Here is a 23,075-nt window from a genome sequence, read left to right on the forward strand (position 1 = left end):
TCTTAATTCGAATTAAAATTTGAATAAATAAACTAAATATTTTTTTTAAAAGAAAAAAAAAAGATTAGAAGAAAACAAAACGTCTTTTTCAATTTTCCTTTATCATGAGTTTCCTTCTTTTGCCGCAGAAAGTCAAAGTTCGGTTCTTGGAAAGGTGAATGCATTACGTGTTTTTACAGTAGGCCAGTTGCCCTTGTTTGTTCTGTGAGAAAGAAGGCAGATAATATATATATAGGAAATAGTAAAAAATAAGATCGATATAAAAAATTTAAAAAAGTATATAAGTGAATTTTTAATTATAAAAATTAATAGGTTATAATTTATTAAGTTATAATTTATAATTAGATAAATTATAAATAAATTTATCAAGTTATAGTTCATAATCAGATAAATTATAGATAAAAATTATAATTTATAAATCATAACTTATCAAATTATGATTCATAACTAAATAAATTATAAACAAAAATAATAATTTAACCCATTTATTAATTTATATAAACTATTAACTTATTAATTTTAATTCATTTCAAATTTTTATCTATTTTACACATACTACTGTCTATTAGTCCAAGTCGGTAATGGTTTTTGTTTTATCAATGGTCTTCTGTTGTTTTGACTCTACTTTACATAATTTTACATGCACTTAGTTGAAATATCAACAAGACAAAGTCAAAAAGAAAAAAAAAAAGAAAGAAATAATAGAACGGAAGTAATGCCATTAATGTGAAGAAGAGTATAACTGTAACTTTGGTGAAACCTTATGTCCGTACAATATTATAGGGGAAGTGCTTGGTTTGGCAGCATCCCTCTGGCCATCACCTGTTGGTTGGCTAAGGTTCACTGCTCTCCGTTTCTTATTTAATGGATGTTTAGTTCATAAATTTAAAATTATAATTTAAAATTATTCTTGATTTACGTGTATTTTTTTTTAGAGAAAATACTATAGTAAACTACGAACTATGATTCGAATTATGACACGAATCCACTAACCAAACATATTCACAATTGTTTTTGGGTTATTTCAATTTTAATCCCGAGAAATACTCTTTGTCTCATTTTGTCTCCTAAACTTTTAACTGTCACAATAATTGCCCTTGAATTTTACAAACATTATACTTTTGATCTTTTTGTCACAATATAGTCAAAAAATAGATTGAATGAGCATGTGAGGTGCACCTGATACTTTCAATGAGGATAATTTGTTAAATTAATTTAGAATGATTTTCAATGTTGTCCCTTGAAAACTATTCCTTGTCTCATTTTGTCACCTAAACTTTCAAATATCACATTAATAACCCGTAAAATTCGGCCTGCCTAGCTCAACCTAGCTCTAAAGCTCAATGAGCTAAGACTAGAGTCGGGCTGGGACTGGGTTGGCTTGTGTTTTTATAAGGAAAATTAGAAAATATATATAATAAGAGCATTGGGTGTTCATGTTGGGACCAAACCAATAATGACAAGTTTCGGATCTACTTATTTGATCCGGCCCAAACTTAAAGTTCTACCCCGAGCTTTATTGTGGTTAATTTGTTGAAAGAAAGAAATATGAAAGCTAGTTAAACTAATATTAGGAGCAAATTGTTTTTAACATTTATTTTTTTATGTTAAATACCATCTCATAATCTAATGCCTTACTATGAGTTTTTACAAACAGTATATTTTGTGTTTGCTCATTTATTTCCTAGGCTTACATTGTATCAAATCTTTAGAAAAAACCGTTGAGCCTAAATTTATCATTCTTCATTGTATTATTCGAAAATCAAGATTATAGGTTGTCAATCCTAAGTTAAAGTTTGAGTTTGATGAATATGAAAGGTGTGGTGAGCCTCATCGTTATGGCCATTTTCTTTTAGAGTGATCGCGCTGAAAAGATGATTAAGATACAATGGAAAAGGCTAAGTTATAATTTGCTTAGTGACACTACAGATGATAATTCATATTAATGGACTGTGTTCATTTAATCTATTTATTAGTTGTCATTTAAACACAATCTATTTATTAAGCGTTTTAAAAATATCAATCCAACATGCCAAATTTATTATTTTGGATGACACAATTAACTTGTTTAAATTCGTATGTTGAATATAATTTACACAATAGTGACACGTTTAATATGTGTTTGATGAACTTATATTTTCTGTCAAGAAAAATAAATAAAAGTTTGTAACTAAATTCTAAATCCATATTGTTTTTTATCTAATAGACTATAAAAACTTTTATATCACGACCTACATAATTGGATTGTAAAATAATAAATATAGTTAATTGTGTTAAAATTGGATGTTTCGTGGTAAACATGTCAACTCGAACAAGACTCATTTAAAAAATCGTGTTAATCATGTCAATGGAATTAGGACACAAACTCATTTATAGTATACCCAAATTCACTAATTTTGTGCGGGTTTCGAGTCATTTATCATGTCATGACTAGTGCTGGAACTTTGGACGGGCCGCCCGCGACTGCCCGAAAAGCCCGAGGATTTGCCCGAGCCCGAACCCGACCCGCCCGAGATTTTTGGGCCGCCCGCCCGAGCCCGAATTTCACCTTGAACGGGCCGCGGGCTTGTATTCGGCGGCCCGAGCATGCCCGAATTACCCAAATTTTTTAAATTTTTTTTTAATATTAAGTTATTTATATATATATATATATTACAATTTGAAATGAATACACGAACTATATAAAAAAAATTATTCCTTTATTAATTTTTAAATTTATAATTCATGAATCATGAGACTAGGATTGCATAGTCTACAATTAAGGCTCCTAAATACGTATGCATTTAATAATTTGAAAAAAAAATTAAAAAATACCATTAAAGATGGTAAAAAAATATTATTTATATTATTTTATTAAAAAATAAATAAGTGTCATTTAATTAATAAGAAGAAATAAAAGGTCATAATGACATTTTTTTAGAATGACATGAAAATAATAATGGTTAAACTTAAAATTTTCTCTTAATTATTTTGTGTTAGTTTGTGAGTTTATGTCTGATAGGACTCTAAGAAGACTTTATTTTCCCTAGTTTTCCTTAAACTAGGACACTTTATTACGTGTTCAACTCAAACTAGGATTTTTTTCGATCAAAAAAAAAAAAAAAAACTGAAACTAGGATTGCATGTTGAATTAGGATTTGTCAGCCTATAAATAATGCATTATGTTGAGGTTGGGGCTGCAGGGCCACGCATAGAGGTCAGTACCTTTTTTTTCGTTCCTTCCTAAAGTTCTAGTATACTTAGGACCTTTTATTATACTCTTTTCTTTATTGAATTTGTAATTTATACGCAAATGGTTATTCTTCTTTTTACCGGATTATCATATATATGTATATATATATACACACACAGACATATATCTCATATATCAATAGAGAAGAAGTTGAGTACCATTGTGAAACCTCTATTATTATAATTAGTTTTGTCTACGTTTAGTGTAAATATGTTTAAATATGTTTATTTGTAACTTTTCTCTCACATGCAGTAATGATTTGCTTTCAGAGAAAGAATATGGTTTTGGTTCTTCTCCTAAAGCTTTTGAGATTATTTTTGGTTAGACATCAAATAGTTTAATGATAAATATATATCGATACAAGATAAATGAATATTTTTATACGATCTCCAGAATATTTAATGTTTAACAATGATTATATAAAACCCACTTATAAAGAGAATTTAATGTGACATTAAATATTTTGAAGGTTGTTTGAGAGTATTCTTTTGTGCTGTATTGATATAATTATTAAACTGTTTCATGTCTCATTAAAAGTAATTTCTCATACGAAAGTTTAAAAGCATGAAGGCGTTTCAATACTCATTCAACAAACTCCGTTCCCTTCTCAAACTCAAGTGAAAAGGTAAAGCATGGGCAGCCAAACAAATTCACATATGTTTTGACTAATGTTCTCTTTTTGTTTTGGGTTCGTTTTATGGAGACAATCAAGTGTGCATTCCAGCGACTTGTGCTGCTGGTTCTAATAATATCCGAGACCAACTTCGCTGGTTACTGGTGGTTGCTTAGAGTCATTGTTTGATATTACCCTTCTTTTGTGACTTCATGATGACATTAATGTCATACTAGAATGGGTACGTCTCCTTTTTTCACTTAATATTTAATATGTTATTGTATTAATATACTACATAAGATAATATTGATATACTGTATAAACTAATAAATATTAATACAAAAGATAAAATATGCTAACATAATATATTATTAATATATTAATGATATTAACACAATAAAATTATAACGTATTAATGATATTAGTACATACTATACAAATTAATATTGATATAATACATACCACATAAGCTAATATTCATATACCATATAAACCAAAATCAATGTAAAATATAAAATATGTTAACATAACATATTACTATTGATATTATTATTATTATTATTCCCAAATTTTGGTAGTACTGGATTATGTCTGATACGAACTTTGTTTCTAAAAGGGCATCTAACTCAGGACATCGTTTGGAATTTCCTTGCGCTCGTGGTTTCATGAGAATGGACATGAAAATTAGGATAAAAATTCGGGCACCTTGGGCAACTCGGGTTTTCGGGCAGAATTCGGATAAAAATTCAAAAAATTAGCCGTTTTCAGATTTTCGGGCAAAATTCAAAAAACTAGCCGTTTTCGGGTATTCGGGCACCTCGGGCGGGTCGGGCAATTCGGGCAGTCAGGAAAATTTTGGGCAAAATAAAAAAAAAATCAAAAATTCGGGCTTCGGGTCGGGCAATTCGGGCACACCCAATTTTCGGGCAATTTTCGGGTCGGACAGTTCGGGCATGGTCAGAAAAATTTTAAAAAAATCCCGGTGGACGGCGGTATACGGTGGTTAGACGGCGGCGGACAAGGGTGGACATGTCAAATTCAGGCTGCCCGAGCCCGAACCTGAATTTCTTGCTTGGGCGGGCAGGAATTGGGCCCGCCCGCCCGCCCGAGCCTGAAAAAATTCGGGCTTCGGGCGGCCCGCTGACCCGAAGTTCTAGCACTAGTCATGACTCAAATTGCAACTCCTCTCAGATATATTGTTGAACCATTGTAAATAGCTTTAGAACTATATAGCCCTAACTCCTCTACTTATTGTTGATAGATATTTTTTTATGCATTAGTAGCTAGGCGTCGTTTAAGTATTTTTTGATTAAATATTTGTTAAGTGGTATTGTTTGACTAAGTATTTAATTGCACTATTATTACTAGTGTTACTATTATTATTATCATTTTATTGCTATTATTTATTATTATCATTATCATTGTTATTATATTATTATTATTATTTGGGTTAATTTGAGTTATTGTGATTATTAAGAACTTTTGAATAACTGTAATAAGTTTGCAAAAGTCTTTAAAAGCCAATTTAGTTATTCTGAGGCAAACAGTGGGGGCAAGCAAAGAAGCGGCGGAGTTACATCGGTGAGGAGTAGTGACTGAGAAAGAATATACGAAAAGAGAGAGAAAGAAACCGAAGGAGATTGGGTCTCGTTTATTTCACCGATTTGAATTTAGAATTTGAGTTTTGTTACAGTAAAAAGTCCTCAGAAACAGTCACATCTAACTTTTTTGTTACAATAAAAAACTCTCATATAAAATCACATCTTAACTCGAATTAAAAATTCGAATCAGCAAACTAAACGGACCCTGAAAAACCATAAAAATTATTGAAGATATTTTAAGATCCGTATGAAATGTCTTTTAAAGGTGTTGGCAGACTTGTGTTTCGATCACTACAAGAATTTGAAGTTTTTGTTACCAAAATTTGGTAACCAAAAGCCCTATTTTTGGTAGCAAAATGTTTTTGTTATTAAAAAATTTTAGTAACAAAAAGTGCATAGTAAAAAATATTAGTAACTAAACTTTTGGTAGCACATAGTTTTTACTACCAAAAAACATTTTGGTAACAAAATATATTTAATAACAAAATGTATGATATTTAGGGACCAAAAATTTCGATAGCAAAAGGTTTTTTATAGCAAAAAATGTAAGCTTTAGGACCCTGAAATTTTAATAACAAAATATATTTAGTAATAAAAAATACGCAATTCAGTCACTAAATATTTGGTAATAAAAGGTATTTAATAGCAAAAACTATGAGATTTAGGAACCAAATATTTATTATCAAATTGTATTTAGTAGCGAAATATACGAGATTTAGTAACCAAATATTTGATAGTAAAAAATATTTGGTAGCGAAAAATATGAGATTTAAAGACCAAATTTTTAGTAGTAAAATATATTTGATAATGAAAAGTACAAGATTCAGGTACTAAATATTTAGTAACAAATAACTAATTTTTTGCTATCAAATTTTTTTAGTCACCAAAACTGAAACAAATTTATATAACTGTATTTTTTAAAAATATATATAAATAAAATATCAAATATTAATTTAAAAATCTCTAAATATTTCAATACATATTAAAATCAAAACAAAATACTAAAATAATCATACTTAAGCAAATCCAAACACTTATGCAAATATTATACTAGTAAAATCTTAATATTACAAGTAAACGCTCTAACAAACTGAGACCGGTGGTGACGGTGGCGAATGATCTTCTCTTCTTGGGACGGAATGTCCAGGATGATCTGATGACGAATTTATCTGTTGAAGTAGCTTTTGAATAAACTATTGTTATTGCTTCATTAGAATTTCCATATCCGACATACGACGATTGTTTTCCTGAACTTCATTTTGAAGCTTTTTATATCCCGACCTTCTAAATTTGCGAGCTTGTGACGCTATTTTTAGACAAGAGTCACAAGACCTATGCCACACTTGATAAAACTTGACAGTAAATTTCTTCTTCCGCATCAGAGTCAAGTTTTGACTCCTTTGGTACTTCACTTAAACGAGTATTGCGAATCTTGATCATTTGTTCTTGCATTAGGCGAAATGTTATAAACTTTCAAGTTAGAGAAAAAAAAATACAAAATCAAACGAAATGATAAAGTGTTTAGTAATTATGGTTTCAAGTGGTAATATACTTAAGTGGGTGAAAACTAATTACATGAACTTCCTCTAAATGTTGAACTATAGATCTTGAGCCACCCAAATAACCTGCTGGCTTTTTGAAATGATTTTCCACAACAACCTGTGCTTTTTTCTGTATAAATGAAAAAAGAGACATTTAAATGCATTAAAATATGATAGAAATTTCAACATCATCTCCCCTACAATTTCAACCCAGAAAATCCAAAACCACATATATTGGTTCAATTTGCATATCCAAAACCACATTCTCAAACAAATGTCTCATAATACAATTAAGTTGTTCATTTTACCTGTCATTGATCATCGCCAAACCAATTGATGCACATCCACTCCCAATCATCTGATTTAATGTATTGATTTAGTAAATGTTGTAATAGATTTTTTCCTTCCTCAATAATGGCCTGATATTTTTTGTGGCACCTATATCAATAACCTTTAAAGCGCTTATAGAAATATTGATGCACAATGTCTTTCAATTGTGGATACGCCTCAAAATCTAAATCAAATAGATCCTCAAGAAATATTGGTGTCTAATGTTTGCCGACTAAATAAATGCAAACAAATATCAAATGTGACTAGAATCGATTAATCATTTCAAGTTTTTTGTTTAAATTTTGAACACCGAAGTGGGTAGACCTAATTTAATACCAACTTTTTGCCTTTCTTTTGAAATCTATAGTCAATAAAAATGCGAGGCCTAGTATGTTGCTTCTTGTTTCCCTTTCGATTTGGTGCTTCTTAAGAATACTGGTGAAAGAATAACTATGGTGCTGTCGAAGAATACAGATTGTGAAATTAATTTACAAGTACCCCTAAAGTGAAACCTTAAACTAGTGTGGAAATTGATGCTCTAATTAGTTGGCTGGAGAAGCCATTGAAGTTTGAATATTTGTAAGTGCTGCCTGTTTTTTTGGGCAAGTGCAACTGGTTTAAATAATACAGATTTAAATGTATAATAAAGTGAACCCATTGCCATTCACCACTCTTCCGGTACCACAGAAGTTTCATGGCAAAAAACCCATGTTTATTTTCTCTTTCAACCCACCGTGAATATGCTTGATCCTAATGTCAGAGATGCTTTTTGTTATACTTGGGGGCCTCATTTTATTCCTGTACATTTATTTTATCCATATGCTTCTTTTTGTTATTATTAAGCCTTATGTCCATGTGTGCTGTGCAGTGGAACCCATGATCATTTTTCAAAGTTCAAAGCTGAAATTTCATTGCCAGAAACAATGCCAATACTTGCAGACAGAGAATTTCCACGATGAGAGAGACAGAGAGAGAGAGAGAGAGAGAGAACTGACCAGAAAGAAGGAGGAGGTGTTGATGGTGAGGAGAGATGTCTCTGGCTTTTCGGCAACTGGCGGCAACGACGAGAATCGGCGGCGGCAGCGAGAATCGGGAGCGGCGACAGTGAGAATCAGAGTCGGCGACGGCGAGAAGCGGCTAGAGAGAGGAGCGAGAGAGAGATCTAGAGCTACAGAGAATTTCTTGAGGACTGGAAGGCGGCGGAGGAGGAGCGGCGTCTGGAGAAGAGGGCCGATGAGAGTTTCTGAAGAAGATGGTGAAGAAAGGGAATAAGGACGTTGGGGATGGATCTGCCGAGTATAGGGATTTTTAATTAAACGTGTGGGTGTGTTTTGAATTTTCAGGAAGGTAGGTTAAAATGTTTTTCCCACAAAAATTTTGTTCTTTTTTTGTTGCCAAATATTTAGTAGTAAATATTTATATTTTTTTGTTATCAAATATTATTTTGGTAACTAAAAGTATATTTTTTGCTATTAAATTTTAATTTAGTAGCAGAAAAACATATATTAAATTTTTTTTTAAATATATTTTGATGACAAATATTATTTTAAACTCATTGTTTTAATAACATTATAATAAAAAATATAGTTTTGAAATTGAAATACATTATTCTATGTTAAAAAGTAATTAAATAGAAAGATTATATACTACTCTATGTAGAACATGTACTTAATTAACAAGATCTCATATATATACACATGAACATGTCTTTTGTTATACCTACACAAAATAACTAAATTATCAAATAATTATTATACAAAATATACTATAATGATTGTTAAAACTTAATATAGGACAAATTCATGGAAACTAAAAAAAAAAAAATACGTGCACAAAATATAAGGTTTAAAGTTTTTATATGATTTGTGACCAAACACAATTTTTGGTAGCAAAAAATATTTTTTTGCCACCAAAATATGAATTTGGTAGGAGAATCATGTTTTTTGCTACTAAAATTTGGTACCAGAAAATTATATTTTTTGTTACCAAACACTATTTTGGTAGCCGAAAGCATATTTTTGCTACCCAATTTGAATTTGGTACCAGAAAGACATGTTAAAAATAAATAAAAAAACATTTTAATGCTAAAAATTATTTTAGAATCATTGTTCTAGTAGCATTATAACAAAAAATATAGTTTTGAAATTGAAATACATTATTCAATGTTAAAAATCAATCAAATAGTAAGATTATATACTACTTTACGTGGAACATATACTTAATTAACAAGATCACATATATATACACATGAACATGTCTCTAGTTACACCTATACAAAATAACTAAATTATCAAATAATTGTTATACAAAATATACTAGGATGATTGTTAAAACTTAATATAGGACATATTCATGGAAAACTAAAAAAAAATAATAATACATGCACAAAATATAAGTTTTAAAGTTTTTATATGATTTGCTACCAAACACAACTTTTGGTAGCAAAAAACGCTATTTTGCCACCAAAATATGAATTTGGTAGCAGAATCATGTTTTCTGCTATAAAAATTTAGTACCAGAAAATTATATTTTTTCTTACCAAACATTATTTTGGTAGCTGAAAGTATATTTTTTGCTACCAAATTTGAATTTGGTACCAAAAAGGCATATGTTAAAAATTAAACAAAACATTTTAATGACAAAAATTATTTTAGAATCATTGTTCTACTAACATTATAGCAAAAATATAGTTTTAAAATTGAAATACATTATTCAAAGGTAAAAATTAATTAAATAGCAAGATTATATACTACTCTATGTGGAACATATACTTAATTAACAAGATCACATATATATACACATGAACATGTCTTTAGTTACACCTACACAAAATAACTAAATTATCAAATAATTGTTATAGAAAATATACTAGGATGATTGTTAAAATTTAATACAGGACATATTCATGGAAAACTAAAAAAAAAAAACAATACATGCACAAAATATAAGTTTTAAAGTTTTTATATTATTTGCTACCAAACACAACTTTTGGTAGCAAAAAATGCCATTTTGCCACCAAAATATGAATTTGGTGGCAGAATCATGTTTTCTGCTATCAAAATTTGGTACCAAAAAATTATATTTTTTGTTACCAAACATTATTTTGGTAGCTGAAAGCATATTTTTTGCTATCAAATTTGAATTTGGTACTAGAAAGACATATGTTAAAAATAAATAAAAAAACATTTTAATGACAAAAATTATTTTAGAATAATTGTTCTAGTAACATTATAACAAAAATATAGTTTTGAAATTGAAATACATTATTCAAAGGTAAAAATCAATTAAATAGCAAGATTATATACTACTCTATGTAGAACATATACTTAATTAACAAGATCACACATATATATATATATATACACACACATGAACGTGTCTCTTGTTACACCTATACAAAATATTTAAATTATCAAATAATTGTTATACAAAATATACTTGGATGATTGTTAAAACTTAATATAGGACATATTCATGGAAAACTAAAAAAAAACCAATATAAACACAAAATATAAGTTTTAAAGTTTTTAAATGATTTGCTACCAAACACAATTTTTAGTAGCAAAAAACGCCTTTTCGCCACTAAAATATGAATTTGGTAGCAAAATCTAGTTTTCTGCTACCAAAATTTGGTACCAGAAAATTATATTTTTTGATAGCAAAAATTTGATTTTTCACTACTAAATTTTGGTGACAGATAGTTATATTTTGCTTCCAACACTTGGTATCAAATGTTATATGTTTTACTACCAAAAATAATTCGGTAGCAAATACATCGGGCAAGAAAAAATTTTACTTCCCGCCAACATTTTGTTACCAAAACATGTTTGGTAGTAAAAAAATAATATTTTGCTACCAAATTTTGGTGGCAGAATCTTAATGTTTTTATTACCAAATATTGTTTTGGTAGTAAAAAATTATTGGAGGAAATCAAATTTCATTTCCCGACATGTTATTTATTACTAAATTATATTTGGTACCGGATTGTGTATTTTTTGCTACCAGATTTGATAACTAAAGTCTTGATAATTTCAGCTATCAAAGTTTGATAACAAAAAGTGTGTTTTCTGCTACCAAACATTTTTTGGTAACAAAAAATTTAGTCTCTTAAAGTGATTATTCTTATAGTGGATATATTAGTTAGATCACATTAGTTCAATAATAATAATAATAATAATAAAGTTAGATCGCATTAGCATTAAAAAAAATGAAATTTCTTTTCTATTTCCATAATCGTTCAAATTATTAGGAGAATTCCATAAACTTTCACATCAGTTAAAAGCAAGTTAGTATCTTGATTAAGTACTGCTAATATAATTATACATACATGTCATTTTGCTGCTTTTTATGTTATGTTATATATACATTATTTTTTGTTGCTAATATGATTCATTTTGCTATTTTAAGACTTTAGCTTTATTTTGTTATATACGTGATTTTCCTTTATCTTATAACCAGAACGTCATTTGGATTTACTTTCCATGAAACTGATACCTATTGTAAAAATTCACTTTAGGCATATTTAGTACACCGTATTTTATTATATTCTATCGTATAGGGTGATTCTATTTATATAAATACTCTTTATTCTTTGTACACTTTTTTTTAAATACATACCAAGCATCATTTTAAAATGATAAAATTTATTTTTTACTTATTTCACTTATTAAAAATTTACTCCAAACTATTTTCCTAGGATTGTTAATTCCTGACCACTTCGTTTACATTTTTAAACCCACCATTTCATTTTAAATTATTACTTTAATATTATCATTTGGATATCTCTTTTTTTGGTTGAAACTTTATGCATGGAGCCTTTTTTTCACACATAAAGAAAATTTTCGATAACATTTTTTTAAATAAAGGACGTTTCAGAGAAAAAAATACAAAGCAAAATAAATAAAAATAATAATAAATGAAAAAATGGCAACATAATTAATTTATCAATTGAGTTATGATTAAAAAGACAAAATGGCAACAGGAACAAAAAATCGTAAACGAGCATAAGCAAAGAAAAGAAAACGAACAAAATGAAAAAAAAAAAAAAAGAAGAAATCAATCCAATAAAAAATAGAAATAAGACCTACAAATGATTAGCCAAAAAAACATAAATACAAAACCAAAAAAGACAAAAAATAATTGTCATACAACAAATAACAAAAAAAGTTAATATACTTCCGTGCGACTTTTTGGAGCAGTGATTGAATGATATAATTAGGCTTTTTTGTCAGTGACGAGGCCAATAAATGTGATTAACGAGAGTTGATTTTGTTTACTTTGTGAATTTAAATTTTTAATTCGAATTGAAATGTAATATTTTTTTAAAATTTTTTATTGTAGTAAAAAAAGTTAGATGTGATATTTTTAAAAAATTTTTTACTGTAGAAACTTAAAACTGAAAACTTGAATCGGTGAAATGAACGATGAAGACTTGATATGAGTAACATTTTTGGGGGTTTGTTGCTTCTAGTGTTTGGTTCACACGTTATCGAATGCTAGTGCAGCCCAAATGTGTTTGCAAAAATTTTAGTCACATATAATTTAATTAAGGTCTCATTTATTTTACCGATTCGAGTTTATAATTTGAATTTTAGTACAGTAAAAAGTTTTCAGAAATAATAACATATAATTTTTTTATTACAGTAAAAAGTTTTCACATAAAGTCACATCTCAACTCAAATTAAAAACTCGAATAAGTGAATTAAACGGGTCTTAAAAGTGTTATCATTTTCATAAAAATCAAAGTTAATCAAAATGTAGATATATAGTCCTTACTAAAATTAAGTATAAGGTTAACTTTTTTTTTTATCTACAACCTTTTAATATACATTCATCAACTATTATACCTAAATAAAAGAGGAAAAATTATACTTTTTGTTTAGAAAAATAAAATGATCAATATTTATTAAATTAAAATAAAGAAATAGAACATAATTTTTAGAAAATAGTTTAAGACCAATCACTAAAAGATAGCAGAGAATGAAATCTCATTTAGTGATAAATATTAAGAAATACTAAACAAAATACAAAATGTGTTTGGTTGCAGTGGCGGAATGGTAATGAGAATAGTAATGAGCATAGTAATGGAATGGAATTAGAATGTGCTAGAATCATAATTAGATTCTTTAGTTTGGTTGGAGTTATGGAATCAGTACCTGAATGAGGATTATGCTATTTGGTTGACAACGTAATTAAATGAAAAGAAACTGTATTTTGATAAAAATATCCTTGATTAATAATCATCAGGTAATTCAATATTTAATTAATTAAAATAGTAAAAGAATAATATAAATATTGAAAAAAAACTTTTTATTTGAAGGATAAAATTTAAAAAATATTTCAATAGTAAAAAAAAATAATATTTAATTTTTTTTATGTAAAATAAATTATCACATGCTCAAATATGATCATTTTTTAAATCTAGCATAATATGTATCGAGTAAAATTATCACTTTACCCCTGTTAATAATAAAAATGAACCAATATATCATTCAATGTTTTTCCATCCAGCTATGTTTTTCCATTATGTCTTCACCGATAGTGCGACTTAAATGTGCAGACACCTTTTCAATAACACCAGCAAGTAAACTAGATGACTCCTTAATGGCTTCATAAGGAGTTAGTGCTGAAACTTTGGACGGGCCGCCCGCGACCACCGAAAAGTCTGAATTTTTACTCGATGACTGAGCCCGAACTTCCTGAATTTTTGGGCTGCCCGACCCGATTTTTTCCTTGGACGGGCATCAGGTAGCATTTGGCTGCCTGTGCTCGATCGGGCTGCCCGAACCCGACCGAAAATGCCCTAATTTTTAAATATTTTTTATATTATATATTTATATATTATTATAGATATATATATATATTATAATTTGAAATTTGAAATGAACACACGAACTATATAAAAAAATTATTTCTTTATTCATTTTTAAATTTGTAATTCATGATTGCCTTGTTAAAAACCTTACCAAGAAAAAGCCAATTGGGATAAAAACTTAGTAAGGAAAAAAAAAGTGCAATCATTGTAGGACGAATTATAAATTTGACGAACTTACAAAGTCTATACAAGATTACAATAACACTATACATAAATATTTATAAATTATAATAATAAAATTTAATTTGAAGCAGAAGGATCGTCTTGAAAATTAAAAGTTAATCTATTAAATTCGTCGATCCATTCTTGGCTTGCCGGTGAGATTGTATCGTGTAAGTGTTGGTCGGAACGATCCCAATCCTTGATGCACACCAAAGCTTCAACAATATCCTATTGCAATGCGTTTCTCCGTTCTTCAAGTATTCAGCCGGTTGCACTGAATGCTTGTTCGGCTGCAACAGTGGAGACTGGGATCGAAAAAAATATCCATTGCCAGTCGTGTTAGGATCGGCCAAGTTAATGCTCGTGCCCTCCACCACTGAACCAAATCAAACATTTCACAATTGTTTACAACTAAGCCCTCACTCAGGTATGCAATTAACTCAATGAAGCCGCCGCTGTTGCCGCCACCTCTTGATAAAGATCCACTCTCAGATTCTTCTTGACCTTGAGTCATCGTCGTCATCTTCTTCTTCTTCTTAGACAACGACGTGTTGTAGATCCTGTTCTGAGGAGAGAGAAAGAGAGGGAGGAGAGGAGAGAGAACAGGTGCTACTGCTAGGTTTGTATTTGGAAGATAAGGAAGAAAATGATTTTGTTTTCAGAGATTGTTTTAAAAATTATTTTAAGATTAATTTTAAAACTTCATTTAGCTGGTAATTTATGAAATTATTTTGAGTATAATTAAAAAATAAATTTATAGTTGATATATTTATGAAATTTTATTTTAAGTAAATATAATTAATAATTTTAAATTAATATATTAAGTAATTAATAATTAATAATCATTTAGTAATAAAAATTATTATATTGATAATAAAATAATAATTGATATATTATAATTAATAAATATATTGGTAATTCAATTCTACATCTAATGAATTAGTATCTAATGAATTAGTATGCTAAATAATTATAAATAATAATTAATAATCAGTTATACGTAATTATTATGTTACTAATGTATTTACATTTATTAATTTATAAGTAATTAATAAGTACATTAAGAAAAAAATAATTAATTAGTATATAAATAATATATTATATTCTATTTACTATTTATATAATTAACTTTTAGTTACATAATTAAATAATTAGTTATTTACTTACTAAAATTTATTTAATAATCTATTATTTAATATATTGCATGATGAACTTTTGATAATTATTCTTTAAATAATGATGAATTGCTAATTATCAATTATTATTTATTATTTATTGGCATATTACATAATTAATTATTATAATATTGACTATTAATTGAGTAATTATTATTTTTTATTTATCCACTATTTATTAAGTAATATATTAATTATTAGTTATATATTTAATAACTTATTATTAATTAATCTATCATTAATATATTATATAATTAATTGTTGGCCATTAATCTTTAACTAAATAATCAAGTTTTTACGGGCCTGTTCTTTTGTCCAAAAAACTCAAAAAAAAAGACAACTCGAGTTTCAATTTTATTCAAGTTCATGTTCTTTTAAGTTTTAACTTTATTTAACTTTACTCAACTTTATTCAAATTATAACTTCAACTCAAGTTATAACTCAAATTCAACTTAAAAACTACACTCAAATTACAATCCAAAAGAACAGGCCCTACATTTTTTTCTAGGGATTATAATGTACTTTGAGACAAATATATAGATTTTGAAGCGGAAATACACACACACACACGTAAACTTGAGGGGGGAAGCCCTCGTCCAGGGTTTTGTTATAAATTTCAAAATATTAATAATTTATATTTTAAAAATATGACATGTGGGATGTAGGATAAGAGATGCGTGGGGAGTTAAAAAAAAGAAATACTATTAAGGCTTGTTCTTTTGAGCGAAAAATTAAAAAAAAAAACTCGAGTTATAATTTTATTTGAGTTCATGTTCTTTTAAGTTTAAACTCGAGTTTGAGACTACTCGAGTTCAAGTTTCCCCTTCAACTCGAGTTCAGAAACTCAAACTCAAGTTAATGAACAGTATTTTTTCTATTCTTAAAAATGCTATAACTTGTTCGCTTTAATTCTGATTGATATGATTTTTTTTTCTCTGCGTTGCCAACGAAAAGATGAATAAAACTAGACCCATATACCCTATTAAAATTTTTCATCAGCATTGAGTTTTTATTAAAATACTATCTAAATATAAATTCAAGTTTTGACTTACTCAAACACAAACTCAAAAAGATTCTTATCTCAAACCATAACTTAAATGTACACAACCAAACGCAAACTCAAGTTACAACTTTAACTCAAGTTATAACTCAAACTCAACTCAAAAACTTAACTCAAGAATACTTGCAAAAGAACAAGCCCTTAGTTTCCTTTTTATTAATAAAATTTAATTATAAAATTAAGTCTATTTTCATAGTCTTTTTTTCTCATTTTTATTTAGTCCTTTTAAAATATTTTTTTAATCGATACAGAGAGTAGTGCTGGAACTTTGGACAGGTCGTAAGATTGAATTTGAACCTGACACCCGAACCCACCCACTCGAAGAATTCAGGCCGCCTGCCCGAGCCCGAAAATACCCTTAGACAGGCCGCAGGCTTGGTTTTGGCTGCCCGAGCCCTGTCGGGCAGCCTGAGCCCGCCAGAATTGCCTGAAAAAATATATTTTTTATTATATTATTTAATTTTTTTAATATTGTATATACATTATATATAATATACTATTATTTATTAATTGTATTGGTATATAAATAATTATTAAGTTATTTTGTATTAAAATTATATAAAAACTAAAATCAACACTAGGGGTGACAATTTGTTTCACGTGTCATGTTCGTGTCGTGTTTTGATCGTTTCTTTATAAATTTACAGTCAACCCGAACACGACCCGTGACACGAAATTTTTTAAAAATCACAACACGAATACGACACGACCACTTTATGGGTTGACACGACACGACACGAAAATGACACGTGACACGAAATTAACCTGTGAACTCAAAATTGACATGAAAATTGTATACTTTTATTTAATTTTTTACATATTAAAAATAACTTAAAATTTATAACACACTAAAATACAATAACATCCATTGAAATTAAGCAAATAATAGTATAAGATTTTGAGTGTAACTATCATGATATCATAAGTTCATAATAAAATAAAAAATATGTAATAAAAAATATATGTATTTTTTAGTTTTTTACGAGTTTCATGTCCTGTTCGGATTAGGCGGGTCCAACCCGAAATTGACCCTTGTTTTTCATGTCAATTTCAGGTCGACCCAATTCTGACCCGAACATCTTTTTTCTCAACCCTAACCCGCAAAATTCGTGTAGTTTTTGAGTCGTGTTGTCGTGTCGTTACCCAGATTACCGGCCCTAATCAAACACACACTATTAACACAATTTAAAAAATTAATTTTGTATATTAATTTTTAAATTTATAACTCATGATTGCCTTGTTAAAAACCTTAACAAGAAAAACTCAATTGAGATAAAAACTTGGTAAGAAAAAAAGAGTGCAATCATTTTGTGACGAATTATAAATTTTTTGAACTTACAAAGTCTAAATATTACAATTACAATGTCCAAAGAAAATAAATATTTACAAATTATAATTTAATTTGAAGCTGAAGGATCACCTTCAAAGCGAAATGTTAATCTATTAAATTCATCTATCCATTCCTAACTTGCCGGAGAAATTGTGTCTTGTAAATGTTGATCAGCACGATCCCAATCCTTAATGCACACTAAAGCTTCAACAATGTCCTTTTGCAATGTGTTTCAGCATTCCTCAAGTATTCGTCCGATCGTACTGAAGGCTTGTTTGGATGAAACAGTGAAAACTGGGATAAAAAAAATATCCATTACTATTCGAGTTAGGACGGCCCAAGTTAATGCTCGTGCCCTCCACCATTGAACTAAATCAAATAATTCTCTACTACCGTCGACTAATAAGCTCTCGCTGAGGTACATTATAAGCTTATTGAAGCTGCCGCCGCCGCCACCACCTTTTGATGAAGATCCACTCTCAGCTTCTATTTTAGTCGTCTTCTTCTTCTTCTTCAACCCGAAAATATTCATGAATGAATGCAAGTTTTCATCTCTTTGTTACGGTTCCTGTACTCCAGAATTTGTGTTTCTAAACCTATTCTCATATTTGCTATAGAGAGAAAATATTTTTTCCTTTATTTTCAAAAATTTGTCAGAACAATCGATGCCTAAAAATTCACCTACGTTTTCTAAACCTTCTAATTTTAATTTAGGATAAAAAATAGTACCGAAATCATACAACATTGGTAATTTAGACCAATATTTTTTAAATTTCTTTTCCATAGAAGCTATATGAACTGCTAAAAGTGGGTCCTTCCTAAATTCACTAAATAAAATACTCATTCTTAAAAGTTCACCTAAAGCTAAATGTGATGTTGGGTAATATGTTCCACTAAGTTTTAAAGTAACTTCATCAAACCTACCTAAAAATTGATACAAAGTTTCGGCAATTTGTCAATCATATGTGCCTATGTGTCCTACTCCTAATTTTGCACTAATATAGTTTGTTATAGCATCCATCTTATAGGCATATCTAGGGCTAATGGTCTAGGAGTTAGATTTAGTGTTTGTAAGAACCTAAACCATTCTTGTTGTTTTGAGTTACTACCCTGAATCCATGCAATACTATCTCTAATTGCCTTTATATGAATAGCCATTGATTTTAAACCAGATCTAACAATTAAATTAATTACATGGCATGCACAATGTTGGTGAAAAATATCACCATCACCGAACAAACTTAAATAATTTTTGAAATATTCAATTATTATAGTATTTTCACTAGCATTATCTAATGTTATAGCCATCACTTTATCTCTTAATCTATATTCATCAATTACATTTAAAATTCTATTATAAATTAAATCGGCGTTATGTGATCCTAGAACACATTTAAAACCTAATATTCTCTTATCTAACTCGAAGCCTTTAAAGTAATGTCTGGTTACTGATAAATAATCTTTGTTGGTAGTGGCAGACCAAATGTCTGCCTTTAACACAACGCAATCGCTAGTAGAGTGTAAAAGATTTATTAATGCTTCTTTTTCTTGTTTAAATACTTTTAACAAATCTTTCTTAAGAGTAATTTTTGAGGTAAACTGTGCATTAGGATTATGTACAACTTTAATATATCGCTGCCAATTAGGATGCTCTACAAAACTAAGTGGTTGATCTAATGCAACTATCATTCGCGCAACTTCTATACTATCTACTTGCGGATCGTATTTCTAAGTGGTTAGACCACCGGTTGTGCGATCAAAAGATAATTGTGTTTGGCAGAGTTCGGCTCTGCCGGTTTGGCCACGCTTTTGAAGACACCTTTCAGAGTGTCTTCTCAAGTGTGTTGTGCCGTGATTAGTGTCACATTATAATTTAAAAAAAAAAAATTTACATTGAGCTATGTGTTTAGTGTTCTCGTCATTGTCGACCTCCTCAATTGTGTCGAAGTGCTCCCGAACTATCGAAATGCGCTTGTATTTCCTCTTAGAGCTTGCAACACTTGCACTAACACTTGCACTTGTCTCTTCTCCACGCTCACCACCATTACGACCACGACCACCACTACGTCCACTATGGCTCGGATTTACAGGTTCCTCAGTTGGTTGTGTTTGTGATTCATGCATAATAAATTTGTTAGTAGGAAATTGTCCTTCCACATTCTGTTGGACTTGGGCATCAACAGGAATACCACCATAACCAAAAGAATTCATTATATAAAAATTACGAGAGAGATTTGAGAGAGAGAGCTTTAGGATATTGTGTAAGTTTTTAAAAAAATTATGAGAGAGATTGAGAGAGTTTGAGTGAGGAAAATGTTTGGGGGGATGGGGGTATTTATAGGAAAATTTTTGGGTTAAAAAATTAATTTTTTCCCCCAAAATTCAGATCCAACGGCTACTTTCAAATTCGGCTAGTCGGGTTAGGGCCGAAAATCGGGCAAGGGTAAAAAAAAGAGCCGTTGGAGATCGGGCTCTCGGGCGGCGGGTCGGGTCAGACGAATATTTTGAAAAAAAGTAGCCGTTAGCGGGCTTCAAGTATTCGGGCCGGAGGGAAAAATTAAAAAAAAAATTGGCAGTCGACGATTGGGATGGGCAAATCGGCGGCGAGCTTCCGCCATGGTGTTGTTTCTCGGGCAGCCCGAGCCCGAACCCACCCTAGTGCGTGGACGGGCAGCCATGGGTCTCTACCCGCCGACCCAAAATTTCACCACTAACGTAGAGCAAAGAGTGGTGTATTATTCTATATCATATTGCACCTACTCTCAATACCAAACTCAGACTCCAAAGTCCAAACCTAGCCCTAAACTCTGTCACGGCTCCAACCCCGACCTCCAATCCAAAACTGTGACCCGTAACGTCCAACCCTGTTAGCAAACCCTAACCTTGATCGTAAACCCAATCTCACTCAGGTGATGAAACCATCAAGCAGTAAAAGTGTTCAAAAAGGTTTAAAAAAAAAAAAAGAAAAATCTCATGAGAGGAGTTAAACACAGTACACAGTACTGTGCCTGGAGGTTGCAATAATAGTCATTCATTAAAATAAATGAATGCAGCCAAATGCTGTGTAACGTGAGATGTCTATTCAGTCTAATACCTAATAAATGTAGTCAATATTATGAAGTCAAATTCAGGAAACCGATCTTATCACTTTCTCAGTTCTGTGCATCTCAGTTTGGACCTAGGACTAGTTGCCATTGCCTACTGCCTCGGTTTTTTTTTATTTTATTTTTATTTTTTTTACGTATTTCTGTTCCCTTTGACCAAATATTTACTTGTATAGCAATGTGCTTCAAACCACATCATGATTTTTACTTATATTTCTGTTCCCTTGACCAAATAACATGAGATTTTTGTTTTTCTTCCTTTTGCGATTGCAACATATATATACTCTCTTCTTCTTCGTAAAAGAGATATTGTTTTATTTAGCAAAAAAAGAAAAAAAGAAAGAAAGAAATATTAGTTTGTACTATCAATAATTCAATTAGATTTTAACGAATTGTCCTATGAATGAATGAGAACACTTTAGTATCCTGCAATAGACTACTTTAACTTGGACATTAAGGATGAGCATAAATCCAATCTTAGGAAAAATAAATAAATATCTCATGAAATGTATGAGTTTTAAATTTTATACACTTAATTAATATTTTTTAGTCAAAAAGTTATATTAATAAAAAATGTATTAATTAATAATAAAAGATAAAAATTTTAGAATAATATATTTAAAAGGTAAGCTCACCAACTTTCTCTAAATATTTCACTATAGCCAATCCAAATTATATATTAGATTTTGAGATGCTGACGGTGTCTAAAGGATAATAAATAAACTTGAGTCTAAATTCTCATATCATTTAAATATAAAAACAATCATAAATATGTATAGTATTTGAGACACACAAAGTAATAGGTTGATTTAAAAAAAAAAAAAAATTTTAGAAAGTTTTGATTCCTTTAAGCATCTAATCCAATCCAAACAATTATCCAAAACCAAAATTTAAGCATATATGATATATCTTCAAATATATTACAATAAATTATAACACTAAGGCCTTATTCATTTGAGTTTTTAGTTTTAGATTTTTACAGTTAAAATTTTTTTAAAAATATCACATCTAACTTTTTCTATTACAGTTAAAAACTCTTAAAAAATATCACATTTTAAATTAAATTAAAAACTTAAATATGTGAAGTGAATGAGGCTTAAGTCATCAACTATCAACTGCAACTTTAAAACTGAGTAAAAGCCAGCAGATACAAGTGATACAAGTTTTAAGATAAGGCTGGGGGCCTAGGTCCCAGGTTTGAACCTGGGGCCCTAGCAACTTGTGTGTGTGTGAGGTTGGGTGTGTGTGGGGGGTAGGGGGTGGCTGTGTGGTGGGTAGGGGCCCAAGGGGGCATTCAAACCAAAAATAAATAAAAAATAAAAATAAAAAAATTTTAGACAAACGAACATTAGTACGTCTAATAAGAAATAGCAACAAAGACACATGCATAGCAATTTTTCTTTTTAAATACTGAAAAAAATTTAGAAGACATATTTTAGATAGTCTTAAGTCCAACATCTGGATTAGTGTAATATTCAATAAATATAGTCCAATACATACAAAAACAATTATACGTATAAATGAACGATGTTACACACATATATAAAAAGGTTACATTTAGTAAACTATACGATTACTAATCTTTCGACTTTGTCATATTATTTTTAATCTTTATATAAACAAAATAATAATTAATCTATTCAAAATATATATTATACATTTAATTTTTTCAGTTTAATGATATTTAGATCTAACTTTTGTTAAATTGGATTAGATTGGGTAAGTCGATTATACAATCACATTGGATAATTTACTCACACTCATAAATCATACGTTAAATCTAATTTAATAACAAAAAGAATTTATGACGCCTATAGGGCAAAACTCCTACCTTAGAATTCTCTTCTCTCTTTTCCTGAAACAGAGATTTTATCTTGGTTCAAATAGAGGTGTCAAATGGGCCGGGCCGTCCATGGACGGCCCGGCCCAGCTCGTAATAGTGCATGATTCGGCACGGCCCGGTTCGTTACTGTTACGGGCCGGGCCGGCACGACACGTGTAATGGACTAGGGCTGGGCCTCAACTTCTCAGCCCGCGGCCCAAGCACGTGGAG

General features: G+C 29.6%; 1 protein-coding gene across 1 annotated transcript; it reads right to left on the reverse strand.

Annotated features, from left to right (window-relative positions):
- Positions 1-6,531: 6,531 nt before the first annotated feature.
- Positions 6,532-20,129, reverse strand: LOC112093459. Its single transcript, XM_024171939.1, has 4 exons — positions 19,848-20,129; positions 8,313-8,606; positions 7,296-7,345; positions 6,532-7,117 (listed from the first exon to the last, which is right to left on the reverse strand). The coding sequence occupies exons 1-4, from the start codon at positions 20,127-20,129 to the stop codon at positions 7,045-7,047; spliced, it is 699 nt and encodes a 232-aa protein (XP_024027707.1). The 3' UTR covers positions 6,532-7,044.
- Positions 20,130-23,075: the final 2,946 nt, after the last annotated feature.

The sequence above is a fragment of the Morus notabilis genome, unplaced genomic scaffold (assembly GCF_000414095.1).
Source record: "Morus notabilis unplaced genomic scaffold, ASM41409v2 Scaffold902, whole genome shotgun sequence".
Classification (NCBI taxonomy): Eukaryota; Viridiplantae; Streptophyta; class Magnoliopsida; order Rosales; family Moraceae; genus Morus; species Morus notabilis.

What these genes read in the sequence shown, in the direction of transcription:
- LOC112093459 (XM_024171939.1), bottom strand. Translation starts at nt 20,129, where the DNA reads ATGAATTCTTTTGGTTATGGTGGTATTCCTGTTGATGCCCAAGTCCAA. An exon ending in ACTTCGACACAATTGAGGAG is followed by an intron (nt 8,607 to 19,847) that starts GTCGACAATGAC and finishes TATACTCGGCAG; the next exon opens with ATCCATCCCCAACGTCCTTA. An exon ending in TTGGCGATGATCAATGACAG is followed by an intron (nt 7,118 to 7,295) that starts GTAAAATGAACA and finishes TCATTTATACAG; the next exon opens with AAAAAAGCACAGGTTGTTGT.